We start from the raw sequence: 15658 nt of genomic DNA, 5'->3' as shown, positions 1-15658 counted from the left end.
TATTCGTTCTCACGGGGGACAATTACCAATTTTTACAAAGACATTTTCATGGAGGCGCAATGCAATGCCGTGATATCCTGCCCAAGCCGTAATCGTTCACTCTAGCGTATCAATTACTTCGGTGCACTGATTATGGACGCGATCGATTTATTGGTGGGTATTATGTATATACATGCGAAACCTATGTACGCGTTGTGCGGCTCTTCACCAAACCATACAATGAGGTTTGCCGCGGTTGAAACTATAGCAACACCGATCTACGTAATCATCACTATACAATACTGCTAAACTATTAATCAAATATTCTCTAATACACGAAGTGAAATAGTGAAATGAATGAGTTTTTGGGGGAAATTGGTTTCGCAGAATGTCGGGTTAATCTCGTCATTATTTCACTTGTGCTTTAATACCACTTCATTCCGTTAATAATTGTCACATGTTTGAGATAATTAAATGGTAATAAACCATGTACTACACGTACTGATTAATTAAGTTGACAATTGCGATATTCTGAGAGTGGAAAAATGAAGAATTAATGGATTATTCCAAAGACTGAGTGAATAATAATTCTAATTAACGCTGTCGTATTATTTTCTGCTGTATTTTCAGGGAAACGATAAACAGTTTTATATTTTCAATTGCATGTCATTATACTCGGATTGTATGCACATCAGAATACACAGAATACATTACGGCCCCTGCATGTACGGTAATATCATTATGCCGTCAAGAGGAACGATAAGAGTGCTCCTCATATATCGAGGACACGAGAGGCATATTGTGAATGAAAAAAAAAATACGTCTGAAAAAACAGAAAAACCAGAGCCGCATATTTCGTCGGGCCGATTCAGCTCCGCTGAGTGGAAAACGACTGACGTCATGAAAAATGACGCCATCAGTGTAAAACAGCTTACTTTCGAGTGGTTGAGCTTCGCCATCGCGTTCCCCTTATCCTTAAAATTCTATCCACCAACCAAACCCGAAAAAAAAAACTCATGAATGATGATCAAAAGAAGAATTAAGTTAACCAGACAATTGTTCCAACACACGAAATCCTCAGGAGTTCCTTAAAATCGAAATCACAACGGAGAATATTACCACTCCCTCGAGATTTGAAATTGAAACGAGGATTATTTTGAAAATTCCTCCGCATTTTCAACCGTAACGGAAGAATGAATCATGCAAATCGAGATTTACATTTGGCATTAACGTTCTCACTGAATAATTACGTTCATCAATCATTCGGGACATATTATTTTTCCCTTTCTCTTTAACGCCCCTTTCTCGCTCGTTCATTCACGCATACAAAATGTACAAAATGTACATTCTCCAGTGAAATATTTCAGTGGCTATTTCGCGGTATTTGATATTCTCATTTAATCCATTAATCCATATATACGTAACACATTCGATATTTCTCAGTGAAAATCGATAATTTCCTATCGGAACAAAAAATATATATATTAAAATAGAATATCCATTAAAATTTACTCCACCGTAATAAACTGGGATCGATAAACCATTGGATTTGGATGATAAAATCGTTTTAGCGGGTATCCCAGCTTTTCTGTACACTCATCCAACTTTGAAATTCGTTTTCCATCGGATGCATCGAGTTAAGTGGAAGTTGATTAAACCGGGCAATCGCTATTTAAGTAGAAATATAGTTGGATCGTATAAAACGTAACTGAGAGGAGTACCCCGGCAATATGAAGAAAGAGAGAGAGATAAAATAATAGCGTGGATAGGAGGAATGAAAAAAACTGGGGCTGCAGTTGTGTAAACCGAGGCTCTTTTTACGATCGGAAACAGCCGCCTTAGATCGTTCTTTTTTTTTTCACTCACCCCCGTCCACCCCCTGTACATACACCGGAAATACGTCTGAGGAGTACTGCATTGGGCATATCTCGGTATACTTTAGTACAGCAATCTGCTGAGTGGCGGCACATGCAACATTCATCCAGGCTCAGGTCAGCGACAAGGTAGCCTTGCGCCCTCTCCTCGTCTCTTCAACTATGGAAAGCTCCAGTTTTAGGAGGCACTCTGACCCGGTCAACGACGAATAAACCCCCCGGCATTGTTCCGACATCCTAGTAATATTGAGTGCCATCCCCAGATAGACAAGGGCTCGCAGTTATAGAAACCCCGCCAATATCATCGATATTGCCAATCTCACAAAATTCTCCGCACTAGCTGAAAAATTCACAAAAAGCTCCATTCAATTTATGATAAAACAGCATTTTTTTTACACTCTAATAACATTTTTAGAAATGTCATGTGACAGCTCTTGATTTTCATTTCAAGTCAACGAAATAAAATCTTATTTATTTATAAACACGTATTCACGTATTTGACTGTGGGTGAAACCGAGAATTAGTAAAATATTCAGCGCTTGATTAAAATAAAGAATTTTCGTGGATGCAGGGGCATTGGGGGATGAATCCTGGTAGACATGCATGATTATTTACACAACGATCACGTATCCCGGATTCTCTGACATCTCCGAAGACATTCTGTCACGATGTATAAACACACGTTCAGCGAGTGAATACAACATCACCGTAAACCAAGTTATGCAGACCTAGATGTCTTTCACAGGGTGTATGTGCTCTCATTTTGTAATTCAAAACCACGGGAGCAAAGCAGGTGCATTCACCTATGGGTAATAGTGTTGGTACTTGCGAAGTGGACTTCGAGACTGCCATAATGATGAGAGTCAAAATCCATCGGTCATATTCCGTGTGTTCTCAGGGGTGACTGCCCTTGGACTCTACAATTCATGTAATAGTGTGCGGTGGAGTAGATTAGATAGGGAGTCACTCCGTGCTCCGTGTCCGAGACAGGCTTTACATATTAAGTGACCAGAAGTGTCTTATAACGGGAGTATATTGAGTCATTTGTGGTTAGAATCGATTTTCGCTCCACACCCCTTGCCATCCTTGATAAAACACTTCTCCCTGATAAATCCCTTAATTCCACCAACTCCACTTATTCCCTAATTCCCTAAATCCTTCCGTTTAAAAATTATTTTTTTCAATTCAATATTATTTTTGATACGTTGCAACGAAATTTATTACGGCATTCACCATTTTTTTTTTTATTATATTTTTATATTCTGCGAAAATGTAAATTATGGATTATTTGGGAATGAGAAGTCGAGTTCCTCTGTAAACGGAGAGATCCAGATAAAAATGGTAATCACATTGTGGTGAAAGTGGTGAAATGGATTCTCAAGGAGAATTTCCAGACAATCCATGAATTTACAGTGGCGCGAATGGAATCGATAGTATGTCACCCACTCTGTGCAACAGCCCGTAACCCACGATTTGTATCGAATGGCCACAATTTGTAGACGATAATGTATCCCTTTTTACAATTTTTCTCCAGTATTTACAGTAGTATTTCGTCTTGCTTCTCCCATAGAATGAATTTTCACTATTTTTATCCTAAATGTATCTCCACCTCTTCGGTGAAGATTCACGGGGTCGCCGTCCTCGTATTCATCCGCAGGTCTCCACTGGACTTGAGCGAAGTCATAAATCAGAAAATTAGTCCTCATGCAAGTGAAATCGATGACTAAATGAAACGGTGGGAAAAATTAGAGGGAAAACTCCTCTCCACCGGGGAAATGGAAAAACTCAACTCGATAACCCGAGACCTGAAAAAGTTGTTCGCTCCTTTTTTTTTTTGGTTGTTTCTTTTTTATTTTAACGGAAGCGAGGAAAGAGTGGAATCCACACAGGTACGTGATGCAGTGAGTCTCAAATCAGACGAGACTTCGGAAAAAGGAAAACACATGAATGAAATTGAGGAAAATCTTCAAAGCCAATAGGCACACCACGTGGTATTCGGAGAAAAATACGGTCTGTTGGTACGTGCTGGAAAACTTTTCAGGAAAAAACCATTGCGCAGTATTTCAGATCTGAGTCTTGTATTTGAGATTCGAAGTTCACGAAAAGTCGGAGACGAGGGCAGCTGGTAAATGGAGTGAGAGAAATAGGTTGTGGCTGGTTATTCGGAGAATCCAGAGGTCAAATAATACAACAACCTCAGGACGCCGTGGGCTTGACCTTTCAAAATTTTGATAATAAATTATCAAAAGGAAATTGAGGGATAATTATCCCAATACATCAACTCCCGAATTAACCAATAGATCTAGTTCGCCCTTACGTTGTCTCATTGAAAAACTTATCCCCCAAACTGTAAGGGGTGAAAAAAGTTTGGGCCAGTAGCGACGATAAATCCCTAAGATTAATTCGAGTTCGGGAGGTGGATCGCCAGCTAAATGGTAAATTTAACAGAACTGGTGAAGAAGGAGTGGAGAAAGTAAAGGCGATAGCTAGAACTGTTTGAACACAAAAGGAATAAGAGATCTTCTCTTTCACCAATAGTTTCCATACACCCGTGGAATTTTACCCCCGACATTCGACACTCGTTGCAGAAGTGACTGACATTTCAACCGGGGTCAAGTATCCGGGGTTATTCTGCATTTCCTCGTCCCCAGGAAATTTGGGTAAACGAAATTTTGTGGACGTCGACAGTCTACCCATGTCAAAGATGACCGTTGGAATATTCAGCTAATGAAATTCAAGAGGACAGCCAACAACTCCCATCCTTTTAAGGACTGTTTGGAAAATTAATTGTCACCTGTGCCCACGATGATGACCATTCTCATCAACAATTTATCATCGATGATTTATTGGATTGAATAATTTTATTAATTACGCAACATGCGGCGTTGCTTCGTCGTGGTGGTATTCCCAGGAGGTCAAAACAGTTAGGAAGTTCGTACAGAATAGATTTTCAAACTTTCACCCACGGACCCTTATTTGGTCGGCTGACCAAGCTGAAAGGGGTTCACGTCCCACCGAGTTAGCTTAGGATTGTCGTTACTAACGCAAATGAAACTTGGAACGATAAGTTACGGCTACCACCCTTCTGTACCCCCTGCTCACCTATCCCTGGGTTACTTAAGGCAGAAGTAGTGTCAGCACAAACTTCCATTTGAGCAACAGACTATGAACTATACCTTTAACTCCACTCACTGAGCTTTACACCATTTATACCGATTCTCATTCACCCTCACTGGACTTTTCCCTACTTTATAATGAATACAGATATGGCGCAGTATCAGCCAAGAGGTTGCATAAATGTTTTTCACATCTTACCAGCAACTCTTGGTTATTATTGCACTGCGGAAGAGTTCCTACTTGCAAGCAAGCCTTTCTCCTCTACTTTCGAACATGGAAAAGCGCTTTGATCGCAGGATGGAGACTAATTGGTCCTTTGATATTCACTCGGAGCACTCGGAGACTTTTAGGATTGCTCAAAGTCCTGGGACTCTTTGAGTTTTAGAAAATTTTCCAGAACACACCAAATAGTCCATTCTTCGAATGATCTGGAAATTGAAAACAAAAAATATTTCTGACAGAGCCATTATTGTTTAAGGCACTTTGGATTTTCTGAGGTCAGAAGAACAAGACAATTTCATAGTCCGTCGTATGCAATGGCTTTCCCTGGAGTCAGCGCGGTTTAGCGACTAATTGAATTACACGGTACAATGGTCAGAAGTTAGTGGCATTCCCTTATCCAAAATCGTTAATACAATTCAATTTGTGTTTAATTTACAACGATGTCTTCAAAGTTATCATGATTTGCCTTCCTCAGCATTCATTTATCATTCATTAGGACAAATTATATTGCCAAGTTTACATCGTGTGTTGGGAAGTAATTCCAAACTTCCGGGGAGTAGACTTGCACTCGCTTCAATGAAATTTCTAATCAGAAATGGAATTTCCAGTCGTTGAATTGTTTTTTATTGATTGCTATTTCTACTTGTTAATTCAGGGATTAGTGCACGCAATGCGTGGAGACAATGGAATTTTTCATTTCTTCGAGATCACGGGTCGTCTAGATCGGAATACTCGTCATTGATGTAATTGGCATTAGCTAATTGATCCAGCAATAGAGGGGATTTCAATTCCTCAGTGGAATTGAAAGTGATGCTACCGCCTAAGTTTGAATTGGATGGCTCAGACAGAATCAGCTGATTCAATGTAATTATCCAATGACTATTTCCCACCGAATATCACGACGAAGTGATTGGCGATTTCATGGGATTGCCGAATCCATTTCATTAAATATCTATTCAGGGTTAAACGGAAAATCTGAGAAATTGGCAACAACGTAGCGTCAATCTGGGATAATACGAGACCGGTGGGAAATAAATTAGTATCGACGAAGGATTCAAGTCCTCGGCCTGTCCCTCGACAAGGCAGATCCAAAAGGAAGCTTACACGTACCTGGCACATCATATTCGCGAGTAATCGTGTTTTCATATTTTACGAGGGAAGGAAAGTTTGCCTCGGAGGTAGAGTTCTCCAGGGTACCATATATACACAGCATATCCACTGTCTCGACGTGTTCAACTCCCTGGCATTCGTTCCAACGACGTAGCAAACACCAAGCATATTCGAAATATATTTCATCACCTGGGGTGAATGGATTTAAACCGCAACATCACGATCGCTGGGGCCTTCTAGGTTGAATTGGATTTTTCAGCGATGAAATTTTTAACTTTATTTCATATTCATTTCACCCAAACTGTCACGATACTCGACTATTGTATACATGAGCTCACCCCACTTTCCATTTGTTTTATAAACATTGAACATGTGGGGTAGTGGGTGCAAACTGCGAGGGATACATTTTGCACATGTATGCGTGGGGAATGTTGTCGGCTCTTGGGTGAGGATTCGGCTGAATTCCCATGCATAATGCATTCTTCGGCAATTCCATTCCCCCCTGTTTCACCTCTCCACCCTCTTGTACATCCACCACTTCCGGTTGGACTGTATTGTTCAAAAGAAAACAAATAATACTGCTCAAGCGGGGAAAAAGCCCGGGAGAAACTATCGTTTTCCCTTGTGCTACTGTTGGACATTCCAAAATCACCGATGCGCACAGTCGATTTGTTAGTTCTTTTTTTTTTTTACTCCTCGGGAATACCATCGCCATTTTCCACGCGTGTTTTGAATATAAAAAAATCAATTTTCCCGTGACTCTCGTTGGTCGTACATACTTTATTCTTGCCCCAATGTTTTGAAATTAAATAACAGGCGAATTGTTTTAACGGCTACATTCGCATGTTTATGCGATCGGCAAATAGCTTTTGCCGTTTTATCCACGTGGATGGTCCAACGTATCGCCCATTCTCATCCCCCATTCTCCCCATCCTCTTTTCAACGTTCACTTGTACCTGCGTTTACACTGTCGTGTTACCTGGAAATTGTGTTGAACTATTTTGGAGAGAAAAAAAAAACAAACAACCACTCGACTCCAGAGACACGGATATATTTCGTTTGTGTTACAGGAGCGAGGGAGTAATGGAAGTTGAAAACAGTAAAACGCTAATAGCTCGTTATTCTGTATACTTTTGCCTCGAATCACCGGCACTTTCGCGAATAATATTCCAGGAGGGTTTTTGGGGGGATAATTCCAGTCTTAATGAGCTGGTTATTCCTATGTTCGGAGGGGGCCGCGAGGAGCGGACACGGACATTATGATTTCCATCGTTATTCATATTCTTCTTCGTTATCTGGATACAATCATTCGTTTATTATTGAAAACTTGGACAGATGTTTATCTCTATCTCACAGGGATTTATACTCAAATATGAATTGTATACATTTTCCTAATATTTTCTTCCATCGAAATTGCTGACAAACACGAAATTCTCCTGGAATTTTGTGTTTACATATGAAAGTATCGGATTGCGATAAAAAATCCATCTGTAATACGAGAAAAAGATAGCGTCACTTCATCGCCAATCACTTGCGGACTGAATTTATATTTTTTAATTCCGCTGTTCACTGGCAAACAGAATATTAAATCCTCCTAACCACTAGATGAACCAAATGAAAATGCACCGGAGTAGCCCACTGGCGTTTTTTTTTCTCCGCGGTGGGTGAATTTATTTTTAGAATCCATTGGGCGAGGAAAAAAATCTTTTCATTTCAATTTTTTTCACGATTCTTTTTTTTTTTTTACTATCTCTCTTTATATTTTCACTGGAGTACTCTTCCTACTTCGTGTGATTACGATGTCCAGTGTATATCGGCCAAGCCACAGTGCTATCGACAATCGATACGAATCGGTAAAACGGGGAGAACGGAAACATTCTGGATCGCACAACTGCCAAAGTATAAGGACCAGACAATATCCCTAACTTGCCTCATACCAATTTCCAATAGAATCGCGGGGTCATCGTTATATTGTGGTACCTCGCCTAATCACTGGTTCCATTGTCTCCCATCAAATTCACTTAGTAATACTCCACTCCATTCTACTTTACCTCATTAAAAACCCATGAATACAGATCCTTGAACTCCTATTAAAATTATTTCACTCCGTTGAAATGCTCACCGAGAAAATAACCAGAAACATTTCAAATCGCTCGAAATATTCCGGCGAATCATATTCAATTAGAGTATGCACGCAAACGCATACTACCCTCGAAACTTTAATTAATACACATTGCTATGGAATTAATCTTGAAATTTTTAATGAAAATATTTCAAACTGTTACAATCGAAAATTTATTTGTTAATAATAAATTTCTCGTCTGCCCATTCAATCGAATTTCAATACTCCTGATATTTATTTAATCATTCATAAAAAATTTAATTACAGGAATATTTGATTTTTGTGACTTGACTCCTGGGATTTCCCCAGATCAAAACAAATAAATGTAACAACCAAAAATCCGCATAATTGATACTTAATCCCCATTGACTCGGCACAAACGAAACTCGGAAAACCCATCGAACAAACCATTCCATTACCCGGAAACCCTAGAAACCATTTAACAATGAATAGCCCCACCCCCAATTACGCCATCAAAAACTGAAAAGCCCTCCGATAAAAAAGTCATTCCCATTGTATCCCTCCCCACTCACAATCCACATAAGGAATTCATGTTTCTGCGTACATATATCGAAACGGCTGAGAGTATAATACCCGCGTACTCGTGGGCCTGCAAGAGCCGTTTATTTTAAGAAGTTCTTTCAAACTCCTTTGCCACACCAGCGCAAAAAGCCAAAGCCCACGGACCCGCGGGGGAGGGGGGGGGAGGGGACTTTAAAGGAAAAAAGAAACGAATGAAGGAAAATGGGAGCCCAAAAAGTCGAAAAAAAAAAAACGCAAAGAACAAGACGGAAAAGAGGAAAATGAGAGAAAGAGGGTTTTGCTGGTTGGTGGGTTGAAAACCCGGGGGCTAAAATGAGAGGATGAAGGGGAGGGAGGAGTGGTGAGGGGGAGGTAAGAGGGTGGAAGGGCATAGAACGAAGTAGGATATAGAGAGGAGAGAAAAGAGTCGGAAAACCGCTCTCGCACACACCGTGAGCTTCGAACCATTAGACAAATTTTATCTATAGCGCCAGTATAACTTAGAGCTCAAGGTTCCGCTTATTTTTCTTCGTATTTCTCTTTTGAACATTTTTTTTTTACCGCCTCCTTCTCCCTTCCCGCCTCACCCTCTGCCGTTTGTCCTCAATTTTTTTGCCGGCACTTTTCTTGGCACCCCAGGGAGGGGAGAGGCTATACCGATGCTGAATTCACATTTGCCTATTCATTTGAATTCTCGATTTTTTTTTTTTTTGGATTTCTTAATTTATATTTTTTTCATTTCACTTTTATACTCGGGAACGGGTTGGGAGTGGGTGGGAGGGGATGATATCTTTCTCCCGCTTTTCTCTTTAGGAGTCGTAGTAGAAGTTTATCGTTATATGAGGAGAGGGATCGGTGGGAGGGGGAGGGACGGATGAGATTCAAGAGAAACTTTGTCTCCTCGAATAGTTTGGACTTTTGCGAAGATGGTAGCACGGCGTCTCACTCTCCCTCTGTCGTTTTCGTATTCTCAGGGTTGAAAGGTGAGGGAAGAGGGTAAATGGTGAGGGACAGGGGAGGGTAGAAGACTTATCTCACTACGAGACAGTGCTTCCCCATGGGGTGGAGGATTACTGTAGTTTTTAGTTGTTCCTTTTTTTTTTAAAGAACTTTCCCCATTTGTTCGACTCTCACTCCACTTTTCCGCGGGATTCATAAAGCCAATTGATTTCCGCGGCGGATACTATTAATCTCTAGTACTTCCCCGTGAGGTCAGTATTGGACAAATAATTTTCTCTTTTTTTAATTAGTGCAGAATAAATTCGGGGGGGGGGGGGAACGGCTCATAACAGTCATAAGGGTCAAGTGTTATTGAACCCATGAACTTGAGATAAAAAGAAACGTATGAAAAACTGGGAGCCATTGAACTCGGATTGAACTCTCCCATAAATCCAAATTACGTTCGATCGACTCCTTTCATCGGAAGTGCTCAAATAAAATGGCAATAAAAACTATTGGTAAGAGATAAGCCGAAGGTACGAGAATACAGAGAGAGAGAAAAATATAAATATACGGGGTATATCGCTCACGACTAAAATACCGTGAATATACGTCAATTCCATACAAAAACATTTTCAACAGAGGAAGAATGGCGTAACAATGGCATCGACACGTTGGCACGCAAGAGACGTAACTCTAAGCTGGAAAAACGTTACTCGGGCTATTTTCTCCAGGGGGAGAGGGGGGGTGGGGTAAAAAGGGAGAAAAAAATAAGAAAAGTCGACAGGCAAGTATAGTCAAGGAGGTGTATGCGATCCTGGGCTACATGCGGGCAGAAGGAAAATCGATGCAGTTTTCTTCTGGGCAGTAACAAAGCCAATTCCATTGGACATTTTCTCACGTCTCTTGCACGGACAGGATTTCAAATTCTCTTATCCCCTCGTGTAATTTATATTTTATTTCCATTTTCACCTGTCAACCGAATGTTTTTTAATATACCGAGGATTTCCAATATTTTCAACGCTCAAATTATTCACAGTTCAATCAGAAAGTAAATGTCTATAAAGATGAGAGTAAATCTGCTTTAATTATTATTTCAATCATAGGGCCTTGGCAACAGCGAATCGCAGCGATTGTGATCGATTGCCTTTGGATGATTTACACGTCAAAATGACGCGCCCGCTGGCTGGCGAAATTGAGACTGAGAAAGAATTCTCTCGTGATAAAGTAAAGCGATATCACAATCGATATTATCGATCTATTTTGCATCAGTCGTCAATAAATTGAAGTGTCGATGCTTGAATATTCGTTGAATTATTTCATCCTTCTCGGCAATACGTGAGCATGAATCTTTCACCCGATACGCCTGTCACCGATATCATTGATATCAATACGAAGTGACTCCATTCATTCCCAACAGTTTGTTTTCGCTATTGAATGTAATACTGCTGATAAATCTCGGTAAAATGAACATTTTTATCTTTCCACTTGAATCGAGGGAGAACAATGGCCGATTCAATCCTATTTTCTTGACTGCGTGTAGCACTTGAGAGAGCTTCCATGTACAGTACACATTGGTTTGGATTTACCTTGGGATTCCCCGTGCATACCATCAACATTCGATTACGATAACTTTCGTGCAGGGGAATGAATTTAATAATAAAAAAAAAAATACCTGCAATGAACGTTTCACTGCAGCTGTGAAAACTTGGAAAAAAAATTTATACAAAAGTGATGTACTCGGGAATTCACAAGCCAACTGTCAAATATCCGGAATTCTCAGACCAATAACCCTAAATCTTCAACCTATGAGCCTATGAGCGTGCAGAGTTGATCGGAGAGTTTGATCGGCGTCGATCGAATCTCCGCGGGAATATATTCCAGGCAGTCCTTTGTACCAGGTGTTTCCGAGTGCCCTTCACGGAGAGGAACGAATATACCTCAGATATAACAGAATTGGAGTGGGTTGTGTTCTCCCACCCGTGACCCTTCAGAATCGAATCGCCCATGAAATATTGCATCCGCCTTATTCAATCGATTCCGGTCTTACTCGATATTTCATGACTGAGTAATACGCAAATCGCCGAAAGGATATTGTCGATGAAATATCTCAAAGGGGACAATATTTCTAGCACAACCCCCATTTTTTTTACCTCACTAAAACCATCGAGAGATTAAAAAATCACAATTTAAAAGGATTGGCAAATAAAAATGGCAAAAAATGGTGAACAAAAAATGGTCAACAAGCTGTCTATTATCCCCGGGGTGGCCCCGCGAAAAATGATCACCCTCCTAGTACATTCCCATCCCGATAAACTCATTATTCCCTTGCAGAAATTGAAAGGCGATCCCGGAATGAAAGAAATAAAAAAATACTCTGAATTAAACATGGCATTTGCTCAACAGGGAAATGAGATACGTACTCCATGGCTTTGATAGAGCTGTACGTCACGTTCTCCAAGCGCGTGGCGCGAATTGAATTCAGAAGTGGTACATGGGGTTGGCATTGGGCGAGTGAAAGAGGAACTGAGTGACGAATAAAAGTGTAACCAAGTGAGACAGCCAGAATGGGTGGAGGGGGTGGATAAAAACTGGTTGGAATATAACCGGCTAGGCAGCTCGGGTGGATGTTATGGAATCCCCAGCGATTTTCGGCCATGTGACGAGAATCGACAACGAGCCACTGGTCAATGGTTGTGCATCCCCAAACCGTTGCGTCATGTTGCATTCTTTTTCAGTTTGAAAATTTTTTTCTCTCTTTTTTCACCCTTTTTTTTATCTACGGCCACAATTCCCTCGTCGCGTCAGACGGTGAGGGGTTGCGTTATTATTCATTGAATTATTGAAAAAATCCCGAAAATTCTCGATTCCAGTGTTAAATAAATATGTTTATGCACATCTGCGGGGGCTAGTCGAGGATATGAAGTTTAAATTGATACAGTTGTTAATTTATCCGTTTTTTTTATCATTCAATTTTTTGGAGTGCACCTTTTAGTGAACAGAATTGAAATTTTTTGATCTCCGCGTCGTGGAAGGATAAAATCGAAATCCAATCGTTGTATCTCACCGGTGGACTTTATCTCAAGAAGTTTAAACCGTCTCCAAAGTTGGCGATGGAAGTATGCCTTTATCAAGAATTTAACGGAATTAGTTCGGTAGAAAGTTAACGACTTTGGCATTAGTCATTATATCGGAGTTTTCTGGAGTCTCCCGGGCAATTAATTCGAGAGATAACTCACCCATCGTCGGGTTAACGTCTCGACGGAGATTGTAGTGTTTGGGTATGCGGTTATAATTTATCATGGAGCTAACGAGGGGTAGATGTTGATTGAAGTAAGAATTCCTCGGGAATTCCGAAATAGTTGGATGAAATCTTTTGTATTCACTAGAGAGGAGAGTACTTCAACATCCGTGAACTCGATCCCCCGAGTTCTTCATCGTCTAGACCTCTCTTGAAATTCCATAAACATTTTTCATCGATTCAGATCACCCACGGATTTGCAAAAAATGAATGACAGGTGAAATTGTCGAGTAAGAAATCATCCGGGCTAACGAATTGAAAAGATGGTTCATGGTGAAAATATCGAGTTTTACCATGTTTCGTGTCTCAGAGGAATCGATACCATCCGAATCGTTAAAGAGAAAATCCAATATTTCATTTCGTTATCGCGCTTGTCGGCGGGGTTAACACACAGCAAGAAAACCATGTCGTTTTGTACGATATTATCGGAAATGGCCTTGGAGAATTGATGCTTCCAGTGTTGAAAATATCCCAGCACTCGGTCAATTCAAATAAATTCAAAATGAAATCGTCGCCATGAAGGGAAAATTCAAATGAATCAGCCACGAGAGGTCAAACCCTTCAACTCCCCAATTAATCAAGCCAAATTAGATTGACCCACTATCAGAGGTCTTGACTTTCCAAATTCTCCTCGCAACATTTAAAACTTGGCTGTCTTGTTCTAGTGGTACTCGTCTTCGGTGCCATGTCGACTACCACCAGCAAAAATTCACCCACCGAAAAAAAACCCCCTGTATCTCACCCCGAGAATGGGCCAACACTCTGGTGGTTAAGTTTCTCAAATGCTTTCGAAAACTCGTTCAACGAGAAGCTCACGATAATCGCAACTTCCAACGCCCAAACCCTTAAGTCCTTCCCCTCCCACTAAAACCCAAAGTCCATTAGGTACCAAAACTTATCGTATTCATTCGAAATTATCATCCACTCACGGATACATAAACGCTTCTGAAAATCCTTATCAGGGATACGATAAAACTCCACCATTTGTTTTTACTCCTCAATTATTATTCGTACTTTACAAGTTTCCCGTGAAAACTCGTTGGAATGCGCCATAAAGTAGACATCGGTACCAACTTTATTGTTCAATAAACTGAGAACGTCGGAGGTAAATAGAATAATCAACATCGAGAACTAGCGAGGGGAGTGGTTGTGGAGAGAACAATCTACCGATAGTTTAAGAATTGAGAAAAAATAAAGAAATTTGAGAGTAGGCACAACACAAAAGTGTGATTAACCTACGTGAAGACATAAAGACACCATTAGAAATAATTTCCAGAGAAGGCTCTGTCAAACAGCTGTGTTTGTCTCAAAGCTCAGCGTGAAAGACATTAATAGAAACAGATGGAGATGCCGTAGGTCTCGGCCTTTGAGCACTAGCCACGCCCCGATCGTTGCACAAAAACGTTGCACTTAGTTACGACCTTGAGTTGACATTTTCCACAGAAACAAATGGAATTGTCAAACAATTTTCATTTAACCGATTGAAACAATTCTCAAAGTACTTACCATCGCTTTGATGTGGCGCATAGATGTTCAGATACAAGCAATCCTCACTCTGATTCTTCAAGTACGGCAGAAGCCTCTCCAAGTACTCATGTCTACCTGGCATAACTTCGAGCCGAAGATCTGGCAGCACTTGGGGGCAAACAGGGGCAAATTCCTTAGCAATTCTGACGTCACGCCAGGGCTGCGGTGAACGCGGTGGTGAGAATCTAAAGAGCCCCACCGGCGGTTCAGCGTAAGGTACACCTGTAACATCAGGTTCATACATGTATACATTATGTATTATATCGCCCTGAGGGTTTGCCTTCTTCGGGCTTCCCCGTTTCATATGGATGGGGAGGGGGATTCTGGGTCAAGTGCAGTAAACGCCATCCAAACGCCCCGGGGAATTGAACTGAAATACCAATACGACATGCAGAGCATTTCAACATCCGGAAGAGACTGACATATCCGTCATTCAGCCACGCAAAGTCGTTTGTTCTTGAATTTACATTTTAGTCAGTGTAAAAACCGAACTGATGATGGATCAAGTTAATTTCCCCATCACCAATTTCCGCTGCCATTTTAAATATAATAAAATGTAATTATTTTAGTAAAAACTTTAGGCATTGATAATTGAAGTTATGAGATAAGTTCGGGGCTTCATTAGATTAATTGAATTAAATAATCAGATAAAAATTTGAGGACGAAATAATACGGATGGGGAATCAACCGGATATGGTGGGTAGATATTCAACAGTTCAATTCGTGCGTAATGCCACAATCCGCTCGTCAATGAACATTCGAAGAAATTCCAATGACGGAATTGTTCTGCGAATTTTTTTAATAGCCAACTGCAGCCTTGGCTTCTGCAACGAAATCCTCCTGAGGCATTCGCCGGAGAAAACAAGCAAATACTTCGAGCAGATGGCACACATGACACGAGAGTGAACTATAAAGACACGTCTATGGTCGCAAGGGGGTGGGGAA

The 15658-nt window shown here is 40.7% G+C and overlaps 1 protein-coding gene across 2 annotated transcripts in view; it reads right to left on the bottom strand.

Annotated features, from left to right (window-relative positions):
* LOC105265274 (uncharacterized) overlaps positions 1-15658 on the bottom strand; it is a 32291-nt gene that overhangs the window by 13679 nt on the left and 2954 nt on the right. For both annotated transcript variants that reach the window (XM_011302679.1, XM_011302680.1), the window contains exon 3: positions 14693-14935. In XM_011302679.1, the coding sequence (XP_011300981.1) occupies positions 14693-14935 (243 nt within the window). The remainder of the gene's footprint in view (positions 1-14692; positions 14936-15658) is intronic.

This window comes from Fopius arisanus, unplaced genomic scaffold, assembly GCF_000806365.1.
Source record: "Fopius arisanus strain USDA-PBARC FA_bdor unplaced genomic scaffold, ASM80636v1 scaffold00029, whole genome shotgun sequence".
Classification (NCBI taxonomy): Eukaryota; Metazoa; Arthropoda; class Insecta; order Hymenoptera; family Braconidae; genus Fopius; species Fopius arisanus.
Note: the sequence above shows the minus strand (reverse complement) of the source record. Positions and strands in the feature narration are given on the sequence as shown.